Source organism: Brassica oleracea, chromosome C4, assembly GCF_000695525.1.
Source record: "Brassica oleracea var. oleracea cultivar TO1000 chromosome C4, BOL, whole genome shotgun sequence".
Classification (NCBI taxonomy): domain Eukaryota; kingdom Viridiplantae; phylum Streptophyta; class Magnoliopsida; order Brassicales; family Brassicaceae; genus Brassica; species Brassica oleracea.
This window is the reverse complement of record NC_027751.1, coordinates 7,572,205-7,596,131: the sequence shown is the minus strand read 5'-3', so window position 1 is coordinate 7,596,131 and position 23,927 is coordinate 7,572,205. Positions and strand designations below refer to the sequence as shown.

Genomic DNA, 23,927 nt, shown 5'->3' with positions numbered 1-23,927 from the left:
GCATTATATTTATGTAGTAAACTATAGTTTATTAGAAATATAGCAACTTTCTACAACGTTGATCAATATATGGTCCTATTTTTTTCAAACTACGAAATGTGTTATCACTCCATATAAAACTCATACACCAATATTATATTTTGTAGAATGAAAATCATCCAATAAGAAATATATGAAATAAAAACTTGTTTACAATGCGATAATGATTACAATACAGTTGACTACTATTGTTAGGTTGCAAAAAAAAAATACAGCCAAGAAAGAATGATAAGATATAAGCATGAAAGCAATAAATACATTTTTAAAACTCGCATGAAAATAAGAGATATATGTATAATCCATCAAAACCAATTATATTATGCATAAACATGAAACTTAAATGTCCAGTGGCACTATATGTAATTAGTCTAGGCAAGCAAGGGTTATTCACTAAATGCTATGAGAATAGCTCTCATGATGACACATAAGTAATGGCAATCTTGATAATAACACATGAGACAAATGTTTATTATTTACAATGCTCCTCAGATAATAGTAAAGGGATATATTTGATTTACGATCGTATTCTTTTGAGTTTTTTTTTTTAATATTGAGACGAGATTATTATTATAAGTTGTCGGCATTTTTACTAAATGCCATTTTCACATGGATGATCAGTGATAGATAGAGTTGTAGTCAAAGGTAAACGATCGAGTCGTCGTAGCAACCATTCAGCATTATGAAACACTTGTTTATATTGATAGATATAGAACAATATTTGGTTCAAATGTTTTCAAGAACCGTAATAAGCTTCAAATCAAAACTAAATGTTATGTCACTGAGTAAAGAGGTATATATCATTCATATTCTAATGTTGGTTTCTTCAAAATTTCGATGCGGATCACTAACACATATCATTAAAAATGATTATATGACTTGATGGCATAATTTTATATTTTTATAACTACATATGTTTGAGCTTATAGATTTTTGATAGAGTATTATGATTTGTATGTTATATCTGCCTTCTGTACGTAGTCAAGCGGTTGACAGGACTTGAAAATGTGATACAATATTTTCTTAGAGGTTTGGACTTTCATTAAACAATTACAATTATGTGAAAAGTTTAGATTTGAGTTTCAGCCTAAACAATTATATAGTGTTACAATAAATGATCTGGTTACCTATTGATATTAGTCGGAAAATATTCCAAATTTAGATCATGTAATATACTCATTTTTTGAGAAAAAAAAATTACACTAGAACACTACAGTCACTACTAAATTTATTGTCATTTGGCCGATCAATCGATGGAATATATCAAACAAAAAACACATGTTTATCCGTGCTAGTGCACAAGTCCGATAATATCAACATGCGAATCAAAGTTGGTCTAGAAACTACACCAAATTTGTTGTTTTGGTGTCATGATCTTTTTGTCATCTCCAACAAAAACACCAAAGTTTAAATATTATATATTATTTGATGTTTTCAGTTTTTAAAGTTCTATATTTTTATTATTTGTAATGTATGAATAATTATTTTTTCACATTTAGATTATTATTTATATTTCATTATTTGTAAATGATAAATAAAAATAATAATTTAGTGATTTATTTTGAAAATATTTTTTTTTTAATTATGTGAAAATAAATTAAAAATACAAATCACATAATATATGTATGTTTAATTATAAATTTGATAGCAATAGAATTATATTATTAATTAAAATATGTATTTTAAAGTTTTGGTGTGATAAATAGTGTTCACTAAATTTAGTGTAATACTATTTACATTACATCAAATTTGGTGAAATGGTGTCAAATTTAATGTTTTGTTCGAGAATAAATTATACAAAATTTGGTGTTTTGATGTTTTGTTGGAGACGGGTAAGCAAAAGAAAAAAGAAACAAGATACGCCATTCTTGACAATGGTACATGCATGAACGTATGTTAATCTGGTGATGGAATCTATCAAATAGTTCAAGGGCATGTGCACATTTTATTCATGAATCTTTCACTGCAAGCGTGGCAGCATCAGACATGTAATCATTAATCAATCAAATCATATTCACATGACAAGTGATGATTCAATGAATAACAACGAATACTACTATTTTGAAACTTCTGCGAAGAAGAAACCAAAAAAAGAAGAAGCAAACAGTGATTTAGAACTGCCACTGTATGATCCACTAAGATAAGACGGGATGATTAGTAATGCATCAACAAAACGTCAATTATGAAACAACGTACGCCTTTAACGTATACTTATTTGTCACAATTTCATTGCTTCGTGTGTGTTTCCATATATACATTTCACCATTTCAAATGTTTTTTTTTTTTTGATAAAAGGTTTTCAATTAAAAGCATAAGAGATCAAATTTGGCTTAGTAGACTAAGTAGCCTTTACATTTAAAATAATCCAATCTAAATTTGTAGTGCCCAAAAGGAGAGAGCCCAAAAATGGAGTAGTTTTAGAGCCCAAGTGTTAGAGCCCAAATCTTAACACCAGTGAAACTTTGGAAATAACGGAGTGGTCGACGATCAAGTTGAGATCACTGGAGGGGGGAGAGATGAGGCAAACCAGAAGGTAAGCATGACGGATGAGAGTTGAGGGTCGTCATGTCTGATGCTGGCAATCCTTCTTTTGATCGTTCTATCTATGTCGGAGGTTAGAGAGGAAGCCGATCGGTAGTTGTTTCGGTGAAGCCTGTGATTCCTTTCTGTCCAGAGAGCATAGATTGTTGCCTGCCATGTGAGCAATAATAGGTACCTCTCTGCTTTAGTTCCAGCGAAGTTATGGAGGAAGTCAAGAATCTCAAGCCACGAGCGAGGGGATTGGTGTTGCATACGGTGGATGAGGGAAGACCAAATATCCCAAGAGAAGCTGCAATCAAAGAAAAGGTGAGATCTTGTCTCCAATGAAGAATTGCAAAATAAGCAGGCTCCGTCTGTGATAAGTCCCCAGTTCATAAGTCTATCTCGAGTTGGAGATCGATTTAGCACCATCAGCCAAGTGAGGAACCGATGCTTGGGGATTCCCTTTGAGAACCAAACCTCTTTATACCACGAAACCTGAGGGAGTTGTTCCCGCAGCAAGTTGTAGACTTGTCGAGTGGAGTATCGCGTTTTTTGTGAGCCACCAGGACACCAGACATAAATATCAGCTTCCCCTGTGATGGTGAGTTGAAGCAGAAACGTGTATATTCTAACTTGGTTATCGGACCTTGCAGGTGGGAGGACCCAATGATCAATTTCCCATAGCTCCGCCAGTGTGGCTGTTGAAGGAATACCCGTTCTAGAGGAAGGCTCATCCCTCAGATATGTTGATAATCTGCCGTAGGGCGACCAATTACAGGACCATAAGTAAGTAGTTTCTCCATTTCCAATACTTCTTTTGATCCAGTCGTAGACATGCTCTCTTAGTAGAAGAAGTTGATTTGCTTGCCATGAATTTTTCTGCTTTGTATTTATGACCCAAAAATTGTTGAGATCACCATCTAACACTTTTCTTGTGAACCAGTTGGACCAGATCGATTCCTGCTTGAAGAATAATATCCAGATCAGCTTCAGTACAGATGCCAGATTCCACAAGTGCAAGTTTTTGAGTCCTAATCCTCCTTCTTTCTTTGGGGTGCAGACTGATCTCCATGACACTTTTGCTGAGTAAGGACCCTCTCTTCTGCCCTTCCACCATTTCAAATGTTGTATCTGTACAACCTTATTTGCCTTATTTTCAACATACCAACCTGTTGAATTCTAATTCGGCGATGGATGCAAATGCACGTCATCTATATTGTCTCGTAAAATCATCGCATGTTTTATTGAACATCAACATCAATTATGATGAAATCTCATAGTTGATTGGATACGGAAACCAAATGTTTGTGGTAAACAATCATGCCACAAAGTCAATGCATTCTCACAGGCCCGGCCCAGCCAATTCTAAATTTAGTGCCTGGTTGATTATCTTTAAAAGTATGCAATTTGCACTTTTCCCAAGTTTCCTTCTGTTTTCGCTAGACTAGACAGTTTATAGAGACCCGAAAATCTGAATTTGAATCGACTAAAAATACAGGTTAGGATTCAGTCTGGATACATATATTTATCAACGTGGCGATGGACATAACATATAAACTGTTATGTCGTTTTCGAGTGAAAGAGTGACATATTCGTTACATTGCTAGATCAATACTGATAACATTTAAAAAATAATAATAATAATAATAATACTGATAACATAGATTTCTTCTAATATATAGTTGACAGATTGTGGCTATTTTATCACAATAAACTTCTACCGACTAAACGTCTAGCTGGCTAAGGCGTCAACTGTCAACAAGTCAGACAAAATGTTTAGCAAAAAACAAAGAAAAAGAAAAGAGAATAAGTGCGACTATGAATTATAATAGCCTATGTTACGTTCAAGGGAATGGTAGTTGGGTTCCATTAGACGACCGGTGGCGCGTCCGCGCGCGTGCCGGCGTCGATGGTTCACCTTTTTCCGGTTAAGTCAAGGATCTCCGCTGTGGGCTTCGATCTACCGATTTCCCTCACATGTTGACGGCTCTGGGCTAGGGTTCGGCGCCAAGAAGGGCTCGGCTTGTACGGTGCTCCATACGGCGGCGTTGCTGTTTTCTCTGGATCCGTGGTGAGGGGTGAAGAACGGTTAATCGAAGCGGCAGTCGGCTCGTGAGTTCAGTTGTAGTTTCCGGGGAGTAGAGGCTCTCTCAGCTTTACGACCGCCGGCCTTTGTTCCTGGGAGACGGTGGCTCTGTTAGCACCGTCATCGCCGGCTCCTGCTCCCGGAAGGCGGTAACTCAGTTAGTATCGTTCTTCTCGGTTCTGGTTTTTTCTTTTAGCGTTAGTCTTTGTAGTTCTTTCTGGATCTTCTTTCTCTGTGTAGTCTGATTCTCAAAGTTTAAAAGCTCTTCCGCCTCTTGATCTCTCACCTGAAACGACTCGTGAATGTCGGTGGTGTTGGGTCAATGGTACACGGTTCTCATGTGACTGCGCAGATCGTGTTTGATGTGTGTTTGGACCTGTCGGCATGGGATACGGACGAGATCGCAATGAGACTGATGCTCTCCGATGAAAGATCCCATGCGACATGAAGCTAGCGCGGAGGTGAGTTGGGGATTGGGCAGCGCCGTCGATGTTCGGTGTGCCGCGGAAATTAGGGTTCCCTGCCCTAGGGTGGTGGGTGTAGGCTTAAGGCCCAGTTTGTTTGGGCTGAAGGCCAGTTTGTCTGGTTTTTAGTTGGCCCGGTCTGTTTGGGCTTTATTGTATCTTGTTTCAATAGCCTATGTTACGTTAAGTTATCGCATGGGGTAGAGATACAAAAGAACGTTGATAATAATAGATCACTGTCATAGATCACTGTCCATATATATTCTCTCTTCTATTAACTCGTATACTTTCTGGGGTTATTAATTAACAAGAATAATATAGACGCTTCAAAACGCTAACAATAGTTATCCATTTGATGTATAGTTTTCTTGAAGTAAACCCATGTTCGAAAACGCGGTCTCGGCGGCCGGTTAATCGCCGGATTTGCGTGAAACGGTGTGGAGCCGCGGCGTTTAGTGATACTCGGACAAAAAAATCGGAAAACAAAATAACTCACATTTTTTCTAGATTTTAAGTTTGTAATCACATCTACGTCATAGTTTTGTTTTATTTTAATGAAACTCTACTAAAATAACAACAAAAATCATTGAAATCGAAAAAAAAAATATAAAAACAGCTGTAGATGAAAAAAACTCGCAGAAGCAAAAGCTTGAAGACATGGTTGTTTTGGTCATTTAAAGGTCATTAAACCTAATTTTTTTTTAAAACAACAAAATGAGCTTTGAACCCTGGATAAGCAGTGGTAAACAAAAGCCAGTTTCCACTAGACTAAATAATAACAACGGTATTCATACGCATATCTAATATATATCCTTAAAACATATTTAAAAACCCTAAAACTACTCCCCGATTAATCTTGTATAATCTCCGCTTAATTGATTTGGCACTAGGCGTTATCTGATCGCACGCGTAACTTCTGGAGAATTGTCGAACATGGAAGTAAATTTAATACGAAAACACTCAGACAATTGATTGAGGTCGTATTCGGATATATGTTGCAAATTAACTAATATCTTTAAGGGGGGACCGAAAATGAAATAGTCAAATATGTCATTCGTGAGGTGAGGTGACGAAAACAAAAGGCAATAACTAGTTGACCAAAAAAAAAAAAAAAAAAAGGCAATAACTAGTTTTGTTTTCCTTTATCAAGGCAATATAACTAGTTTAGCTTCTAGAGTTGTGAAGTGTGCAGAGCTCTACCTTGGCTAAAATTACGATTTTACTAGAAAATTCGAAATGTTCTTCTTTTTCTCATTTCTGAGTTTCTAGAACATATTACATTTTTATCCCATGAGAGATACCCGAGTCCCGAGTTGAAATAAACATATTTTTAGGATCTATAATATAATTTTATAACTTTAAAATTGTTGATCTAATATAAAACTGAATGCCTAACCGATGACATCTAGCTTAACAATCTTGTAACTAGCAATTAACCGAGCATACAGGCTACAGCTGATTGAAGTAGATATATGAAGCTCAGAAGCTGTCATGTTTGCCATCTTCTTCTGATTAATTCAATCGACAGAAAATTGAACAAAGAAAATTACTATACTCACCTAGTCTGAATTTTCTTGTTCGTAGTTAAGGGCAAAGAGCGATTCTAGAAACCGTTGTGGAAAAACATTATAGTAGAAAGGAGCATATACTCGTTTAAAAAAAAAAAAAAAAGCATATACTCGTTTATTATTATTTTTTAATGTGTTGATGTATTTTAATTAGTCTATGGGCTGGACATTTGACAGAAAAACAAGTTTCAAAGCCCTTGACGCTTACCTTACATTCTCATCACAGATTACGTGAGATTAGTCAATGACTGATCAATGGGATCACCCCTTAGCCGTCTATAACCAGCCCTCTAAAGTATTTCTTAACCTAATTTCCAAGATTAATCAATGTCCCTTTTTCATATGACAAAAGAAAACGGCAAAATATTGACAAGAAATTAAAATATTTTATTTTGAAAATTCACCTTTATTGTTTATGGAGCACTGAATATTAATCTGTAGACAGATAAAAGAACATTAAATATTCCATCTAACCAATTCTGTTCATACGAAAGGACACTATTTAATTCTTAAACTTTGACTAGTACTTCGGATAAAATGGAAAGAAAAGTTAATTAAAAGCTAACACAAGAGTTGAAAACTAGAAAACAATAAGAATAGTTAGCGTATTGATTCTTATGCTTTATGTAAAGTTCCATAAAGGCAATTAAATTAGTCTATATTTTATCAAATGATGCGATATAAAAAATAATTATCACGTTACTTCGGTTGTGGGTGGATATTTCATTTTCCAAATGCGATGCTGAAGATGGTAAAGCCCTAAGAGAGAAATCTGTCTTCTAGAAACCTATCGCACTAAACTATATATTTATTTTCATGCTACAAAGTATTATTTTTTCTTAGGCTAGATATCAATGAAAAGGATGAAATGTCAAAATAAGTCGACGTGTACATTGTACGTGATATGTCGGAATGCACAGAATAAGTTAAAACGTTCGATTGGATCAACTCAGTTTTATGTATAACAAATAAAATATTATTGAAGGTTGTCTTGTGCTGTAGCGGATCATGCGTTACGTGGGCCTTGGCTCGTCATAAAGCCTTCGCCAAGTTTTAAGCTTTGTTTTCTTTTTTGGTTTTGTTTTATGATTCAATAACTATGAATCTTCATAGGATAGGATTTTATTTACTTAGTTTATATACAGAGCTTTCGTCATTGTAAAACTTCACGTTTTATTGAATATAATTGCAATTGCAACCAGAACTTTAAAAGCACTTAGAGGAGTACTCTAACCTTCTTTGATCTTGTCGAGAGTATCGTCATCTTCAAAGTACCCTTGTTTGCGTTGAGAGTATCAACAACAAGCTTCCGTTGATTCTTCGAGTTCTTGTCGAGTCTTTGTTCTCTTAGATTCCGCTTCTCTATCAGTTGATATCAGAAACCAAACGTTTCGGGAATTCCAAACCTCTTGCAATCATGCAGTCTAAAGAAATCAACCGATGCTCCTACCAGTGGAGATCTTTCTGATTTTCGCAAGGATTTGCTGGCTTTGCAGGAAAGTATGCAAGCAACAATGCACGCTTCTTTCATGGAGATGGGAGCGATGCTCGCTGATCGCCTAGCACAACAAAATCCCATGTTCGAAGATGCTGAAACAGAGGATGTTAGATCAATTGAGTCAAACCCGTTTGCAGTAAACAGAGATCGTCGTCGCCCTTTTCAGCGGCAACGTGATGATGATGATAGAGTGCGACTGTATGACCAACGTTGGGATTCTGCTTTCAAAGTGGAAATACATGAATTCCATGGAGGTCCTCGAGGCGAAGCACTACTCGACTGGATCGCGACAGTGGACAAACTTATAAACTTCAAACAGGTGCCGAAAGAACGTCGTGTGCCCTTGGTGACAACGAGATTTCGTGGTCATGCTTCATCGTGGTGGAAGCAGGTCAAAACAACCAGACATCGCACCGGGAAACCACCTATTGTTGCTTGGCCAAAGCTGCAAAAACACCTCAAGGCTACGTTCTTGCCTCACAATTATGAACGTACAACGTACAATCGACTTCAGAACCTGTGTCAGGGTTCTCGAAGTGTGGACGACTATGCAGAAGAGTTCTCACTCTTATTGACCAGGACTGAAATATATGATAGCGCGGAACAGCTAGTGTCTCGCTTCATTGGAGGTCTCCGGCCTCAACTTCAGACTGCGTTATCACAGTTCGATCCACTAACAATCACAGAAGCCCATAGGTGTGCGGTTACCTTTGAACATAAACAACAACGATCGTCAACTTGGACTGGACAGTCAACGCGTTCTCGTCCAGCAGAGCCAACGACATCACCAACGGGGGCAAAAGAAACCAATGGTCAACAACAAGCGCCTCGTCAAACTGATGAGCAAAACGTACGGCGCTCTACACGGCCTCCAGCACTAAAGTGCTATGAATGTGGAGAAGTAGGTCATTGCCAGTCTGCATGTCCTAACAAAAACCGGTGTGGGTTGGTCCTGGATACGACACATGAGGATACTGAGCCAATATATGATTCATACGGCGAGGAGGGTGACAAGGTTGATGACAATGTCGTTCAGACGGTGGGAGACACAGGGCACCTTCTTGTGCTTCAACGCTCATGTACGGTTCCGCGCCGCCAAGATACACAGTGGTTACGCACCATCAGAGGCCGCGTGTGCACCTTTATCATTGACTCAGGGAGCTCTAAGAATATTATCGCAGACGACGCTATCAACAAACTGGGACTTGTCCGCGAGCAACACCCTGCGCCTTACACACTAGGCTGGATCAGCGAAAACAGCAGCATGCGTGTTACGCAGTGGGTACTGGTCCCTTTCTCCATTGGCCCGCATTATAATGACCGTACTTACTGTGATGTCACACCAATGGACATCAACCACGTCATTTTGGGTCGTCCTTGGGAGTTTGATCGCAAGATCAATCACAATGGAGCACGGAACACCTACAGCTTTATCTGGGAGACGCATCAAATTGTTCTCGTCCCGACTCCTCCTGCTGAACAGACTCTGCCTCCCATCGCTTCGACCACTCCACCAACGACCTTGTTGTGTTCTTATTCTTCGTTTCTATCAGAGATGCGTACGAAGGGATTGGCGTTTGCCCTTTTACCGACAACAACACATCACAACCTGCAAACGACGCCCGCCCCATATTTGGTCACAGTACTCGACGAGTTTCGCGATGTCTTTCCAGCAGAACTTCCCGATGGTCTGCCTCCTCTTCGAGACATACAACACCATATTGATCTTGTGCCTGGAGCTACGTTACCAAATAGGCCTCACTACAGAATGAGCCCTTCAGAACATGAGGAACTGAGGCATCAGGTCGAAGGTCTACTGCAGAAAGGCTATATCAAAGAGAGCTTAAGTCCTTGCGCAATACCAGTTCTCTTGATCCAAAAAAAGATGGATCGTGGCGAATGTGTGTTGATAGCAGGGCGATCAATAAGATAACAATTCGCTACCGCTTTCCTATCCCACGATTGGATGATCTCTTAAACCAAATTGAAGCTGCTACGATTTTCTCCAAAATCGATCTCAAAAGCAGTTATCATCAGATACGTATACGGTCGGGTGATGAATGGAAGACAACTTTCAAAACCAGAGAGGGTCTCTTTGAGTGGTTGGTCATGCCTTTTGGCTTATTGAACGCACCAAGCACCTTTATGCTTATCATGAATCAAGCATTGCGACCTTTTATTGTTCAATTCGTCGTTGTCTATTTTGATGACATCTTGATCTTCAGCTCCTCGCTAACAGCGCACGCAGAGCACATTCGTCAAGTTCTCTCAGTCATACGATCAGAAAAGCTATTCGCGGCCAAGCTGAAGTACGAATTTGACGTGTCTCAGGTTCTCTTCCTCGGGTACGTCATCTATGACAAGGGCCTATCTATGGATCTTTCTAAAATTGAGGCTGTGAAGTCTTGGCCTGTGCCTAAGACGGTGTCCTAAGTACGTAGCTTTCACGGACTGGTGTCATTCTATAGACGATATGTAAGCCACTTCAGTACGATCATGGCTCCGATTATAAGTTGTATGCGAGATGGCAAGTTCGAATGGACTCCTGAAGCAACTAAGGCCTTCGAACTCATCAAGGACAAGCCAACAACGGCCCAAATTCTAGTCTTGCCCGATTTTAATAAGACCTTTGAGCTCCATTGCGACGCGTCCAAACTCGGCATCAGTGCATTTCTCAGTCAAGCTGGTCGCCCCATTGCCTTTTATAGTTAGAAACTAGCAGGAGCGCACAGAAGGTATAATACGTATGACGTGGAGTTCTATGCAATTGTGCAGGCAATCAAACATTAGCGCCATTACCTTGTTCATCGTGAGTTTGTCTTATTCACGGATCATGATGCTTTAAGACATCTTGATAGTCAGGAAAAAGTGTCGGCACGACACGCAGCGTGGATTTCGTACCTGCAGCAGTTTACGTTTTCTATCAGACATCAGTCCGACAAAACCAATAAAGTCGCCGATGCTCTTAGTCGCCGTCATGGCCTCTTGACAACGATGCATACGCGGGTTATAGGATTTGCTGCACTCGCTGAGTTGTATCCGTCTGATCCATTCTTTGGTCAGATATATCTTGATGCAGTCAATGGCGTGCGCAGAGATTACACTTTGCAGGATGGATACTTGTTTAAGGATTTGCGCCTGTGCATACCTGACTGTAGTTTGCAGCTTCAGATTGTCAGTGAACTTCATAACGAAGGTCATGTGGGTCGTGATCGAACCCTGCAGCTGGTTACTTCATCCTATTTTTGGTCGTGCTTGCGAAGGGATGTCGAGAGATTTGTTGAGCGTTGTTGCATGTGTCAGCAGGGCATAGGCAAGGCTTCGAATTCTGGCCTTTATCTTCCTCTTCCCATTCCGACGCAACCTTGGACAGACGTCAGCATGAATTTTGTCTTAGGCTTGCCTCGTACACAGCGTGGCTTTGATTCCATCTTTGTGGTCGTCGACCGCTTTTCGAAGATGGCTCATTTTGTGGCTTGTAAAAAGACCACAGACGCTGTGAGTGTGGCAGTCTTGTTCTTCCGTGAGATATACCGTCTCCATGGTCTACCCTCGTCGATTGTATCAGATCACGACACCCGCTTTTTGAGCTACTTCTCTCGATCCTTATGGAAGTTACTTGGTACTTCTCTTGATATGAGCTCGGCGTACTATCCGCAGACGGACGGTCAAACGGAGGTCACTAATAGGTCGCTGGGCAATCTGTTGAGGTGTTTAGTGGGTGACAACATCAAATATTGGGATTCTAAGTTATGTCAGGCCGAATTTGGTCATAACCATGCCATGAATCGAAGTTTAGGATTCTCACCATTTTGTGTGGTGTATGGAACTGTCCCTCGTTTCCCTTTGGATTTGACTACGCTCCCAGACAGGACACACCATCATGGTGACGCAGTGGAGTTTGTCAACGACCTTCAGCAGCTTCATCAGCAAGCGCAAAACAACTTGGAGACTTCAGCAGCAAAGTACAAGTCGGCGGCAGATGCAAAGCTTCAGGAGGTTCTCTTTGCTCCCGGGGACTTGGTCTGGATTTACTTGACTAAAGAGAGGTTGCCCCTGCGTGAGTACAACAAGTTAAAGTCAAAGAAGATAGGACCGGTTGAGATATTGGAATGCATCAACCCCAATGCCTATCGTGTTCAGTTTCCTTCCCATCTGCGTACGTCCAATGTGTTCAACGTCAGGCACCTGTCTCCTTTTCATGGCGACAATGTCCTTCCAGATTCGTGGGCGAATCCTTCTTCCCCCGCGGGAACCTGATGTAGCGGATCATGCGTTACGTTGGCCTTGGCTCGTCATAAAGCCTTCGCCAAGTTATTAAGCTTTGTTTTCCTTTTTGGTTTTGTTTTATGATTCGATAACTATGAATCTTCATAGGATAGGATTTTATTTACTTAGTTTATATACAGAGCTTTCGTCATTGTAAAACTTCATGTTTTATTGAATATAATTGCAATTGCAACCAGAGCTTTAAGAGCACTTAGTGGAGTACTCTAACCTTTTTTGATCTTGTCGAGAGTATCGTCATCTTCAAAGTACCCTTGTTTGCGTTGAGAGTATCAACAACAACAAGTTTCTGTTGATTCTTCGAGTTCTCGTTGAGTTCTTGCCGAGTCTTTGTTCTCTTAGCTTCCGCTTCTCTATCATCTTGTCTGCATTTCATGGAAAATGAAAAGACATGATTCTAATAGACACATGAAGACATACCAATGCGGAGATTTTTGATTGGTCTACTGATTTTAGCTACTTATCTTATAAATATCTCTGTCTAGTAAACAGAAAAAAACACATATATCTACGAAAATGGTTATTTACAGTAAAATGATTTCCTAATATGGATAGGTTTCTGCTTCTAATTGACACTATTTTAAAAAAGTTTTTTTTTAAAGTTTATACACTTAACACTTTGATACTGATATTCCATATGAAAATAATTAAGGAATTGGTACAGAAGCTTCCAAATGATTTGGTGCCACTTCAATTCACTAAAAGAAGGAGATATGGCATCGTAGGAGTCGTCAGCTAACTGGATCCAACCCCTTGAAAAGTACGAACATTCATCCCGCTGGACTATGCATGTATACACACTTCTTTAAGACAACCAATGTGCATCGCAACAAAAAAAAAACAAATCGCCTTGGCCTAGTGGTAAAGACGTTCCAGCTGGAGTTTCTGTCCTGAGTTCGTGTAGCATTGACCACTCATAGATGCTTTAAACGACAAAAAAATCTGAATTTTTATAATTTCGTGAGATTATCTTTGGACCTAAAAAGGTTTACGGTATTTCCACAGTTATAAAAAGAAAAAATGACGATAATTTTATCGTAATCTATACATATAAAGAGCAAGAAAACATATGAAGAGCAAGAAAATATATAATAGAAACCGTGAGCATTTAAAAAAAAAATTAAGCTGGTTTCTTTTACATTTTTTAACTTGAATCGGTTAGATTTTTTTTTTGTTGACAAAGAACATGGATCAACTATAAGTACATTTAGATACAAGATGCATTATTTGTAAAAAGAAAATTTGGTTGAACATTCATTTTTTAAAAATATGTATCAATTATACTAACAGCATAAATAATATTTCGATAAAAGAAAAAAGATTAACACTGTCACTGATTTGACATGGATGTTTAATTATAAACATGGATTACTGAAAGAATTATAGTGATATTTAGAAGTATTTTAAATATTCTTTTCTTACAATTATTTTAATCTAGTCATGTATAAACACCTGGAGGATTTAAATACGTTTGAATTGACCTATCAAATAACAATTCCAGTATATCGAAAATTTACAATTAATTATCTTTACTCAATTCTATTATTGGTTATTGTATTTTTCCGTCGACATTTCAGCCCCCAGGTTTCTCAAAGAAAAAGAACAATCATTTTAATAAGAATACAAAAAAATAATATGAAGTAGAGCCTTTCGTGTCTTGTTCGTAAATATAAAAGGCCCCCATACTCATCTATTGTCTCTTCACCTCTTTTTAAAAATCAATATCTCTCTCTCTAGTCTCTACGAGCTCAATGCCTCAAGTGGATCTCGAAGCTTTTGTTTCTTCAGTATGCGCCGGTGGTTCAGACCGGAAGATCGCATGCGAGTCCACCTACGTCGACGACCCGGACACTCAACCTTACTACAACAAAAACTCCACCGCGAGTCCGGCTGATTTTCCACCGGAATCTTATTACATAACCAAAGATGCTCAGCTCGAGTGGCTCACCGACAACGCCTTCTTCGACCGCAAAGAATCACAGAGAGGAAGCTCAGCACACATCAGCTCCAACCCCAGCTCGAACCCGAGCTCTCAGCGGTTTCTACTCAGCTCCAAAGCGTCCATCATCGGTTTGCCGAAGCCGCAGAACACCTGTTTAAAGGAGGCGAAGCAGCGGAGAAACGGCGGCAAAAAGGAAAAGAACAACATAGTCTTCTTGAAACGGGTCGGGTCGAGAATGAAGTCGGATCCTTCGCAGCTCGAACCGTCTTCTCCTAAAGTCTCTTGCACCGGTAGGGTGAGGTCCAGACGAGAAAGAAGCCGACGTATGCGCCGTCAGAAATCGGTTCGACCGGAGAAGGCGAACCGGGTCAAGAAACCCGGTTTATTAGCGAGTTTCAGAGCTATCTTCAGGAGCAGAGGCAGCTGCAAAGATGGGGCCCACACGGCGCCGATTATGGCACGCGACGACATCAGGAGCCGGCTTCCGGCGGAAGAGGTTGAACCGGTGGTGGTGCCCAGTTTGGGTGGGATGAACCGGTTTGCTTCTGGAAGGAGAGGGGATTTGTTGGGTGGATATTGACAAGTGTAATGTTAGTGATTGGTTGTCTGGTCCTGGTTTTGGTTTTGGTGGGACCTGCTTTTAGCGTTTTAGTTGTGTGTGTTTTGAAAAGTCGTTGGCGCTGACGTGGCGAGTGGTTAACGTTTTTCAGGAACACGGCACCCCGTAGGCGGTGTGAATCCTACCCACCACACTGTGTGCTAAGTGTTCTGTTTTGTATATTGTTTATATGGAGCCGCTGTCTTGCATTCAGTCATTAATGTAGATTTTTTTGTATTTATGCAACAGTCAAGTATTTTTATTTCAAAAGTGAATTTATCAGCGGTGGATTCCCTAATTCAGTTTATGCAATTGGATTCAGTCAGATATTCGGTTAAGTTTTATTCTGATTTTGCATAGTTAAGATATTAAGATTTAAGAAGAGTATAAAACCATATAAAATTGGGATCGGTTTGGATTAGTACTTCTAGTTTTAATCTGGATTGGATAGTAAATTTTAAAACTAGCAAATAGTTTTCGATTTGGTTAGACTTTTCTATAAAATTTTGAATAATTTGTATTAAATAATTCAAATTATGTAGATAAACGAAATTGTCATGGATTATTCTTTTTTAGAAAATATTAAATTGATGAAGGTTATTTGATCTACATATAATTTAAATTAATTATTTCAAATATAAATATATTTATATTTTTGTTTCAACCATATATATTATTGTATTTTAGATATTGTTTTTTTCAACACCAAATTGATTAAGCTCTAGACCAAACTAGTTGGAAGGCAAAGTCAAACTAGTTAGATATTCGGATGTTTATTTGTACAAGATTTTAGATATTTGGAATCTTTCAAGGAAAAAAACCATTCACATATTTATGACTATTTATTTCTATTACAGTTCAGTTTTTTTTCTTTCAATTATACTATTTGAACAAAGTCAAATTAGCAATGGAAAAATTCATGAAAAATATTCATCATCATTGGATTCTTGACTCTTTCAGAAAGATTAGTTGAAAATTGATACTCTTATACAAATAAAACAAATCAAAAGACTAAATTGGGGTTTTCAATGGAGTGCTGAAGAGTTCTTGTTGCTGGTGATGCCAAGCAACAACATCTTTGTAAGGTAGATTACCACCAAAAATGTCCAAGGCACTTCCCACTGTTACATCCACACCTCCCTTTCCTGCTTCTTTGATCCTCTCTACATCTTCCATCACTGTCACGCCTCCCGCATAAGTTACTGGAATCTGTAATAAAGTCAAAACTCCATCTAAGATCCCTAATCCAAAGCTAAACACATCAAGAAAAATGTGTGTTGTGATACTCACCGGAGAATAGTTGCCAAGCAATGCAACAAGCTCTTCATCAATCCCTAGCCTTGAGAGAAAAAAGTATTAAGATCAGTTACACACTGAGTAATTTAGAATGAGTCCAGTCCACACACTGAAAAGCACAAAGCTTACTTCTTTCCTTCAACATCCACACCGTGCACTAAAAACTCATCTGCAAACCCTCCAAGAAACTCCAATGATTTCTCATCAAGCAAGACATCGCTAAACTTTTGCCACCTATCAGTAACAATCGCGTATCTTCTTCCATCCTGTGCAGGGAAAACACGGATCGGTTTTCATGATAAGAACATCCAAAACATGTCAGAGAGAGAGAATCAATCACCTTCTCTCTGCAGCTAAGGTCCAATATCAATCTCTGTTTCCCAACAATCTTCACAAGATCTTTCAGTCTTTCAAGATCAAGCTTCCCATTGTTAAACACATGTTGAAAAAATAATCAACAGTATTAAACACGATTATTACAACTAACACAAGCCCCTATGATAACAAATTAAAAAAAGAGCTATTACCGAAGTGACAATAACATGACTTGCTCCCTCCTCTATATAACTCAAACAATTCTCTGAACTGATTCCACCTCCAACTTGCAAACCGCCTAGAATCATCATCGTCTTGTATCAAACCAAACAGAAAGAACAAAACCCACACCAAAAAGGCATACCGGGATAAGCATGTAACGCTCCAAGAGCTGCAGCTTGGCTTAAAGGGTCAGCTCCAAGCATTAACACATGACCACCAGTAAGCCCATCTTCTTTGTACATCTTTGCGTACTCTTCCGCAGATTTATCTGATTCGAAGTTCGTAACGAGAACAGAACCATCTTCTTTTAAGTCACTTAGAGTGGATCCAACTATTTGTGGATGTCGATGCAAGGTCTGAACTGAACAGCGGACGTGACTAGTACCCTCGAGGGTCCTACAAGACATAATCATAGATTCATTACAGAGATTTGGGAAATTGAAAGTAAAAACAGAACCAGGTTCGTACGTTTTGTCTTGATGGGAAACAGTGGTCCGGAGAGTTTGAGATGGTTGTTCAACGAGAGCTATGGTTCTTGTGGAAAGAAGAGACTCCACCATTGGAGTACAAGTGAGAGCTGCAAGTTCTCATCTATGGAACAGGTGAACAATCCAGGTAGGCGAAGCCGTGATGATCTATGGCATTGTTGGTTCTACTTGGGGTTACTTAGGTGTGGCATGTAGGCCTAGTGGCATGGGTAACTAACCGAACCAAAACTTTAACCGAATTAATATAGAAGGAACCGAACCAAACTGAACGATTTTAAATAACAGAAAAATTTCTAATTTTCTATATTTATATATCAAACGTATCTAAATTGAAATATCCAATTTCGGTATGAATAATTTATAAATATGATAAAATTAAGAGTTAATTGGTGTCTGTATACCTATGGTACATCTATATTGGCAACCTACCCATGCTTTTTTATTAATAATTTCAAGACTATAATACCCTTAGAAACTTTGCGCAGCTAAAAGCGTTGCCAGTCTCGTGGACATGAAAAGTGATTATTAACTCGAATTGAAACGAGTTTCTGCTTTGATGGTGTCCGTTCGACAAGACATAATCATATAATCTATGTTGTTCATAGCTTATGTTCCCTAACCCCTTCTCGTTAATAATTTCAAATTATGAATTTAATTAACTTTTGGGAAGATTATGGATATTTTCAAATTCGATTAATAATTTTTAAATTATGAATTTAATTAACTTTTGAGAAGATCATGGGTATTTTTTCGAAGTAAATAAGATGTTATAAAATATTTGTTATTAATTGGTACTTAATTTAGTAGCTCATAAATATTTTGGTAAATAGTTTGTCGACTTATACATTGTTTCATACATGAGTTGTTACTTGATAAATTGGTAGATACATAGTTTGCGAGTTGATATATTTTTTGATAAATTGTTTATTATCTGATAAATTAGTTTGTTACATGGTACATGTAATTTTAGCTTATACATATTTTGATATCAAATTATTAATAAATTGTTGGTATGCTACATAGACTTGTTATTATCTGATAAAAAATTTGTTACATGGTGCATGTTCTGTTACCTGATATATAGTTTGATATAAAAAATCGATAGATTATTTTGTTACCTGGTACATGTTATGTTAGCTGATATATAATTTGTTATCAGGTACATGCTATGTTAGATCATATATAATAATATGTCTTAGCGGTTACAAATTACATTAGCCGAAATCTTTACGTGTTGTCGTTGTTGTTACACGGATTAGAAGATCCCCCAAATATATTCCTTTTCATATGCTCGTAGTTTTTCTGAACTGAGACTAATAAAGAGAAATTTACAGGACATATATTTTTTTTGGCGAAATTATAAATATCATAAAAAAATGAGTTAGTTATATTGTTATATAGTGGTGGAGAGATAGTTTGTTTGGTCGGTGTATAAAGAGATAGTTTGTCCTAGTAATTTTTTTTTATATTGTTATGATCATATTGTTAATTATTTTTCTCCATTAGTTTCTCTTCATAAGCTACATTTATCTAAACTAGAGGCAGTCCCGGATTACGTCCGGGTTATTTTTTATAAAATTTATTTGCAACGCAGGACATTTAATGAAACAGTTAATGTTAAATTGTGGAAAAAAAGTCAGTTTACACATTAGTATGTTTGGATAATATAATGTTTTGAGCAATCGATTTTTGTAGGGGAATAGAGTACTTGAGTGTGCTTTTTTTTAATAGACATAGAAAGCTGTTATGTAAATTTAAAAATAGTTGAATGGTGTCATTTGCTTTGCTGTCTTGATATCAATTTTGAGTTATGCAAATGTTTTAGTTGTTATTTAATTGATTCGTTAAATTTTTTTGGTTGTTCAAGGAATAGTCAATCAGCTATATGTATTTGCTGTAGAAACTCAACTCTTGCATATATGAACCGGAAATACAACCCACAAATCAAACAAAGATAATAACCTTGATCTCTTCAAAATTTATGTTTGTTATAAATTATGTTTAGAAGCAAAATTGTCATTATCATTATTAAGAGTAAATGTCAAAGTCTTAAAACATAGAAGAAAAAATCATAAGTAAGATGGTGGACTTTCGACAAAGAGAGTGATGGATGTGAAGGAGTTTTTCGTGTTGGGGAGCTTGAAATTTATTTTTAAATAAATCAGTGAACATAGATTAGTGTTACGAATCAAATAATTAGTTAGTAGAGTAGGGAGACATACTTGTAAGTAGTCAGGTGTCCATCATCAGGGTAGGAGTTTTAGTTCTGATTCGTTTCTGATGGTACCTCGAGTACTGCATAGTAGGTAAATGTGAATTATTAGATAGATAACCACTTTAGAAACAGTCAATGAGATTCTGAGTTTTAAATTTTACTTACACTCTTGGGAACGTAGGCGGTTGAAAATTTCTTTGTAGACTATGTTCTTCACTTTTTGTTTGTGAGTCTTCGCCTTTGATGATTTTTAGTCCTGCTTTGCTTGTTATACGTGAGAGGGCCACATACAGTTGACCATGTGCGAAGACCGGTCTAGGAAGATATAGGATGACATCTTTTAAGCTTTGGCCCTGGCTTTTGTTGATTGTCATTGCATAACACAATCTGATAGGGAATTGTCGTCGACGTAAAGTGAACGGTAGCTTTGTATCCCCATGCAAGAGGACTATTCTTGGGATCAAAACTTCATTTCCAGTGTGTAAGCCAGTAATTATATCTGCCTTAAGCACTCTTTCATCTATGTGGGTTAGGATCATACGGGTACCATTACATAATCCTTTTGTTTGATTTATGTTTCGCAGAAGCATAATCGGAGCCCCAACTTTGAGTGTGAGTTTATGGGAAGGCAATCCTGGAAACTCCATGGAGTTGAGATACTCAATGGCGTATAGTGTATCATTTTGGTTAGATTGAGTTTCCGAAACCTCAAAGCTATCGTAACTGTAGTAGTCTTTTGACTCTCCGTCGGTTTGCGAGATTATATACGCATTGATTTCATCGACTGTATCATTTCGGGGTGTAAGGATAGCTTTATCAGTGTAGGAACTTTGGGAGGCCTCTATTTGGTTGACATCACCATACGCAGCATCGACAACTTGCTTTAATGACTCATCCTTAGTTTCTTGGACCAATGAGGGGTCGACGGTTAAGATTTGGTCTTGGTAGCCATCGTCCTCATCTTCTTGTTCTGATTGTGGACGACCTTCACCGACTTTGAGAAGCCAATCAGAGAACTCTTTTTCGTCCTGGTTGACTCGCATATTTGTCATCACAGGGAACTTGTGGCAGGTATTCCGTAGATATGAATAACTTATCGAAGCTAAGACAGTATCAGCGCTACTCCCTTGTGGAACTACCGGAAGGATCTGTCTAAAATCACCACCTAACAAAACAATTTTTCCGCCAAAAGTTTGTTCCTTTGCGTGTGGATTTTTGAGGGAACTTGTGGCAAGTATTCCATAGATATGAATGACTTATCGAAGCTAAGACAGTATCAGCGCTACTCCCTTGTGGAACTACCGGAAGGATCTGTCTAAAATCACCACCTAACAAAACAGTTTTTTCCGCCAAAAGTTTGATCCTTTGCGTGTGGATTTTTCATAGACATTATGTCCTTCAAAGTTTTGTCTAATGCTTCGAAGGCATGTTTGTGCGTCATAGGTGCCTCACCCCAAATTATGAGGTCCGTTTTCTCAATGAGTTTAGTGAGCATCGTACCTGGTTTGATCTTGCAGAGCTTATCTTCATCGAGCTTCAAAGTAATATTAAAGCGAGAATGAGCTGTTTTTCCGTTTGGTAGGAGCAATGCGGCTATTCCTGAAGAAGCTACCGGGAGAACGATTTGTTTCCTCGAGCGAAGTCTGGATATAATGGTTTGATAGAGGAATGTTTTTCTTGTGCCCCCTGCGCCATGTACTGTTTTTCCTGTGCCCCTTGCGCCATGTACAAAGAATAGTTTGCCATCCTTTTTATCGACAGAGTCTAATACTGATTCGTAAATCGCACGCTGCTGGGCGTTAAGTAAGTTGTACTGACTGACATGTCTGAGTGTTTCCTCGGCAACATCGTAATCCATTTCTTGGTTCCACAAACTGTTCCCCAATTCTTTTAGCAAACAGGTTTGATCTTTGTCATCTCTTTAATATCATTTAAAGAACGGTCTTGCATGCGCATCAACTTTTCCACTTCGATTAACGTGTATTGCTCTAGGGTCTCATCATCCAGTTCCAGATTTGTGTGGCCTAAGATCCTTTGTCTCTTGTGAAGTATGTCCTCGCTCATTGATTTCCATGAGTGCTCCCATAGTCCTTTGGGGCTTGCAACGAAGCAAGTGTTTAGGAATGTGACAAACATATCGCGGAGTTGGTATGGGGTGGCTGTTCTAGCACCCTCCGACATACTCTCGAGCCATTCAACATCATTGTCCAAATAGCCTCGTGCGTGGCAAACTGATTTGAAGTCAGGGTATTTCACGTCGTTGAAAGTTTTCAGCTCGTCATAACTTCTAGGACCCTTAATCTTATTAATGAGGATCCTCAGATAGTATCGATCACCTGCTAATGGATGGACATCCACAATTCACCCAATGGTTTTTCCTTTCTTACGTTCAGTCCAGACTTTGGAATTGTTGTTCCATACGAAATATTCTGGTATTTAAACATAAGTTAATGTTCGTGCCAATTCTGACCTTCTGCATAATACCATCCATTCAGTAAACATTGTCTTCTCAATACCTGGTTTGCGAATTACTCGGCCGAGGATGTCAGCTTCTTTAATTGTGATGTTATGTTCGCCTTCTAAGTGAATGATAAGCTTCTCAACGGACGGCTTTCTTTTGTGTATGTGAAATGCGAAAGTTCACCACATGGACTCACAAGCTGATAAATACCGAGCTTCGATGTATTCTTGGGTCTCATTCCGTTGCTTAATCACTTTTTCCTTTGGTTCTCCAGAAGCCACTGTGTCAGAGGTAGTTGTTGTATTTCCTTTTTCAATAACTGCGGATGCTCTGTCAACACTCTTGGTCATGTACTTGAATAAGTACTTCACTTGTACGATTACACCATTTCACATTAATATGAGCCTCGTACTTCTTTAGGAGATTAATGTTATGAGGTACAACAAACGTGTTGTTTAAATTTGCCCCATTTTTAACCACATACTCATTTTCATTCCGGCGGCGACGATATAACACATACCCTGATTTGTCAATCAAAGTGCTGTCATTATACGGCCAAGGATACTTCTTTGTGCACACATTATTTTCCATACACGGTGACTTCGGATTAATGACACCACATGGACCATGGATCATGTGTTTTGTCACTAAATTATAAGCTTATGAGTCTTCTTCTTTGTTTGAGAGCTTGGCTGAAATAATCTCATCTACTTCTTCTGAACTTGGTGTTCTGGAAGACTTTCCAAACCAAAATAATATATGTGCATGAGGGAGGCCTATTTTTTTGAAACTCTATTCTGTGGAGAGCTGCTGTGTATGGCTTGAAGAAAGTTCATTTTTTGAAATCCTTCAGTAGCTGATCTAACTTCATTTTAAAGATCCGACATTCGATGTCTGGTCTATCATTGGGAGAGTCTCCACTGTATATCTCAAGATGTTCCTTAATCTCTCTCCAGTTAGGATTGGCCGTCATTGTGATAAACAAATCCGGGTTCTCATATTCTCTGCAGATAGCCATCGCATCATGGTATTTCTCAACTAAGTATCGAGGCCCGCCGGTGAAACTTGGCGGCAGTATGAACCTTTGTCCAATGATTTTAGCATCAGTGTCACCCTTGCTAACAGCATCGAGTACATTACTATAAAGCTCGGCTCGCAAAACATCTTGATTATTTCTGGCCCACCTTAGCCGGTCTTCTTCGATTGCCGTAAAAACGTCCACAACATATTGATGGAGGAGACGACCCCCTTAAACAAATGTCATCCCCTGGTTAAGACGTGTTTGTATCTGAGCAGCGTAGTACTGGCGTAACGTAAGGAATTGCCTTGTTCTCGAGGTGCCTGTTTCGAGATGTAATGAGATCTCGGGGTGAAATCCATACTCACCATATGGAAAGAGAAGAAGATATTGGAGGCTCATGTACAGAGGGTGGTCGTCACGTATCTGCTGCAAAGTGTCAGATTGGAATTGAACGACTATATCTCGTACTCCAATTGTTGATGACATATCCCTTACAATAAGGCCTGCGATCTCACTCGTACTCGGAAGATCATATTCTTTACCTTTTCCTTTATCTGAGAGCAACCTTATATTAAACTCTTGCCCGCTGCCTTCGTAGCAGTCACGTGCCCGTCGAAAAAGCTTAGCTAAACAGTTATTCTCGTCAATCATCTCGATGAGGCGCGCCAAGGTTGTCTCATCAAGATTACCTTCTGTTGAGGTTTGGCCCTTCGCGTTTAAACGGTTTCTGACTTCGTTGCCCGTATCAAATATATAAAGCTGGAGATATTCGGGGGGGACGGCCTTGTCTCGGTATAAGCGAGCCAATTCTATGGTGGGTTTGACCTTGAATCCGTACAGTGTAAGGTCCGGGAGCATTCACCACACTATAATCCATCTTCATTCCAATGGAGGTGAAAGCCAGTAC

At 38.6% G+C, this 23,927-nt stretch overlaps 5 protein-coding genes across 5 annotated transcripts; 2 read left to right on the top strand and 3 right to left on the bottom strand.

The window, feature by feature from the left end:
• Positions 1-8,191: 8,191 nt before the first annotated feature.
• Positions 8,192-10,608, top strand: LOC106338005. The gene is made up of 2 exons (XM_013777084.1): positions 8,192-10,076; positions 10,166-10,608. Exons 1-2 carry the CDS (start codon positions 8,192-8,194, stop codon positions 10,606-10,608), a joined length of 2,328 nt encoding a protein of 775 aa, XP_013632538.1.
• Positions 10,609-14,139: 3,531 nt separating this feature from the next.
• LOC106339473 lies at positions 14,140-15,264 on the top strand. The gene has a single exon (XM_013778293.1). The coding sequence runs from the start codon at positions 14,214-14,216 to the stop codon at positions 14,982-14,984; it is 771 nt and encodes a 256-aa protein (XP_013633747.1). The 5' UTR covers positions 14,140-14,213; the 3' UTR covers positions 14,985-15,264.
• A 659-nt stretch (positions 15,265-15,923) lies between these two features.
• Positions 15,924-17,520, bottom strand: LOC106340238 (1-(5-phosphoribosyl)-5-[(5-phosphoribosylamino)methylideneamino] imidazole-4-carboxamide isomerase, chloroplastic). The gene is given in 9 exon segments (XM_013779120.1): positions 15,924-16,211; positions 16,293-16,341; positions 16,428-16,564; positions 16,639-16,740; positions 16,826-16,911; positions 16,978-17,169; positions 17,172-17,231; positions 17,304-17,357; positions 17,360-17,520. Coding segments are annotated over 9 exon segments (945 nt in total). The 5' UTR covers positions 17,427-17,520; the 3' UTR covers positions 15,924-16,013.
• A 2,179-nt stretch (positions 17,521-19,699) lies between these two features.
• On the bottom strand, positions 19,700-21,396 carry LOC106338004 (ATP-dependent DNA helicase PIF1-like). The gene is made up of 2 exons (XM_013777083.1): positions 21,039-21,396; positions 19,700-20,703 (listed from the first exon to the last, which is right to left on the bottom strand). The coding sequence occupies exons 1-2, from the start codon at positions 21,394-21,396 to the stop codon at positions 19,700-19,702; spliced, it is 1,362 nt and encodes a 453-aa protein (XP_013632537.1).
• Positions 21,397-21,428: 32 nt separating this feature from the next.
• On the bottom strand, positions 21,429-22,349 carry LOC106338003. The gene is made up of 2 exons (XM_013777082.1): positions 22,196-22,349; positions 21,429-21,874 (listed from the first exon to the last, which is right to left on the bottom strand). The coding sequence occupies exons 1-2, from the start codon at positions 22,347-22,349 to the stop codon at positions 21,429-21,431; spliced, it is 600 nt and encodes a 199-aa protein (XP_013632536.1).
• Between the last annotated feature and the right edge of the window lie 1,578 nt (positions 22,350-23,927).

What these genes read in the sequence shown, in the direction of transcription:
- LOC106338004 (XM_013777083.1), bottom strand. Translation starts at nt 21,396, where the DNA reads ATGGATTACGATGTTGCCGAGGAAACACTCAGACATGTCAGTCAGTAC. An exon ending in GCTCTGCAAGATCAAACCAG is followed by an intron (nt 20,704 to 21,038) that starts GTACGATGCTCA and finishes TTGTTTTGTTAG; the next exon opens with GTGGTGATTTTAGACAGATC.
- LOC106338005 (XM_013777084.1), top strand. Translation starts at nt 8,192, where the DNA reads ATGCACGCTTCTTTCATGGAGATGGGAGCGATGCTCGCTGATCGCCTA. An exon ending in AAAGATGGATCGTGGCGAAT is followed by an intron (nt 10,077 to 10,165) that starts GTGTGTTGATAG and finishes ACCAAATTGAAG; the next exon opens with CTGCTACGATTTTCTCCAAA.
- LOC106338003 (XM_013777082.1), bottom strand. Translation starts at nt 22,349, where the DNA reads ATGACCAAGAGTGTTGACAGAGCATCCGCAGTTATTGAAAAAGGAAAT. An exon ending in AGCTCGGTATTTATCAGCTT is followed by an intron (nt 21,875 to 22,195) that starts GTGAGTCCATGT and finishes ATCCATTAGCAG; the next exon opens with GTGATCGATACTATCTGAGG.
- LOC106339473 (XM_013778293.1), top strand. Translation starts at nt 14,214, where the DNA reads ATGCCTCAAGTGGATCTCGAAGCTTTTGTTTCTTCAGTATGCGCCGGT.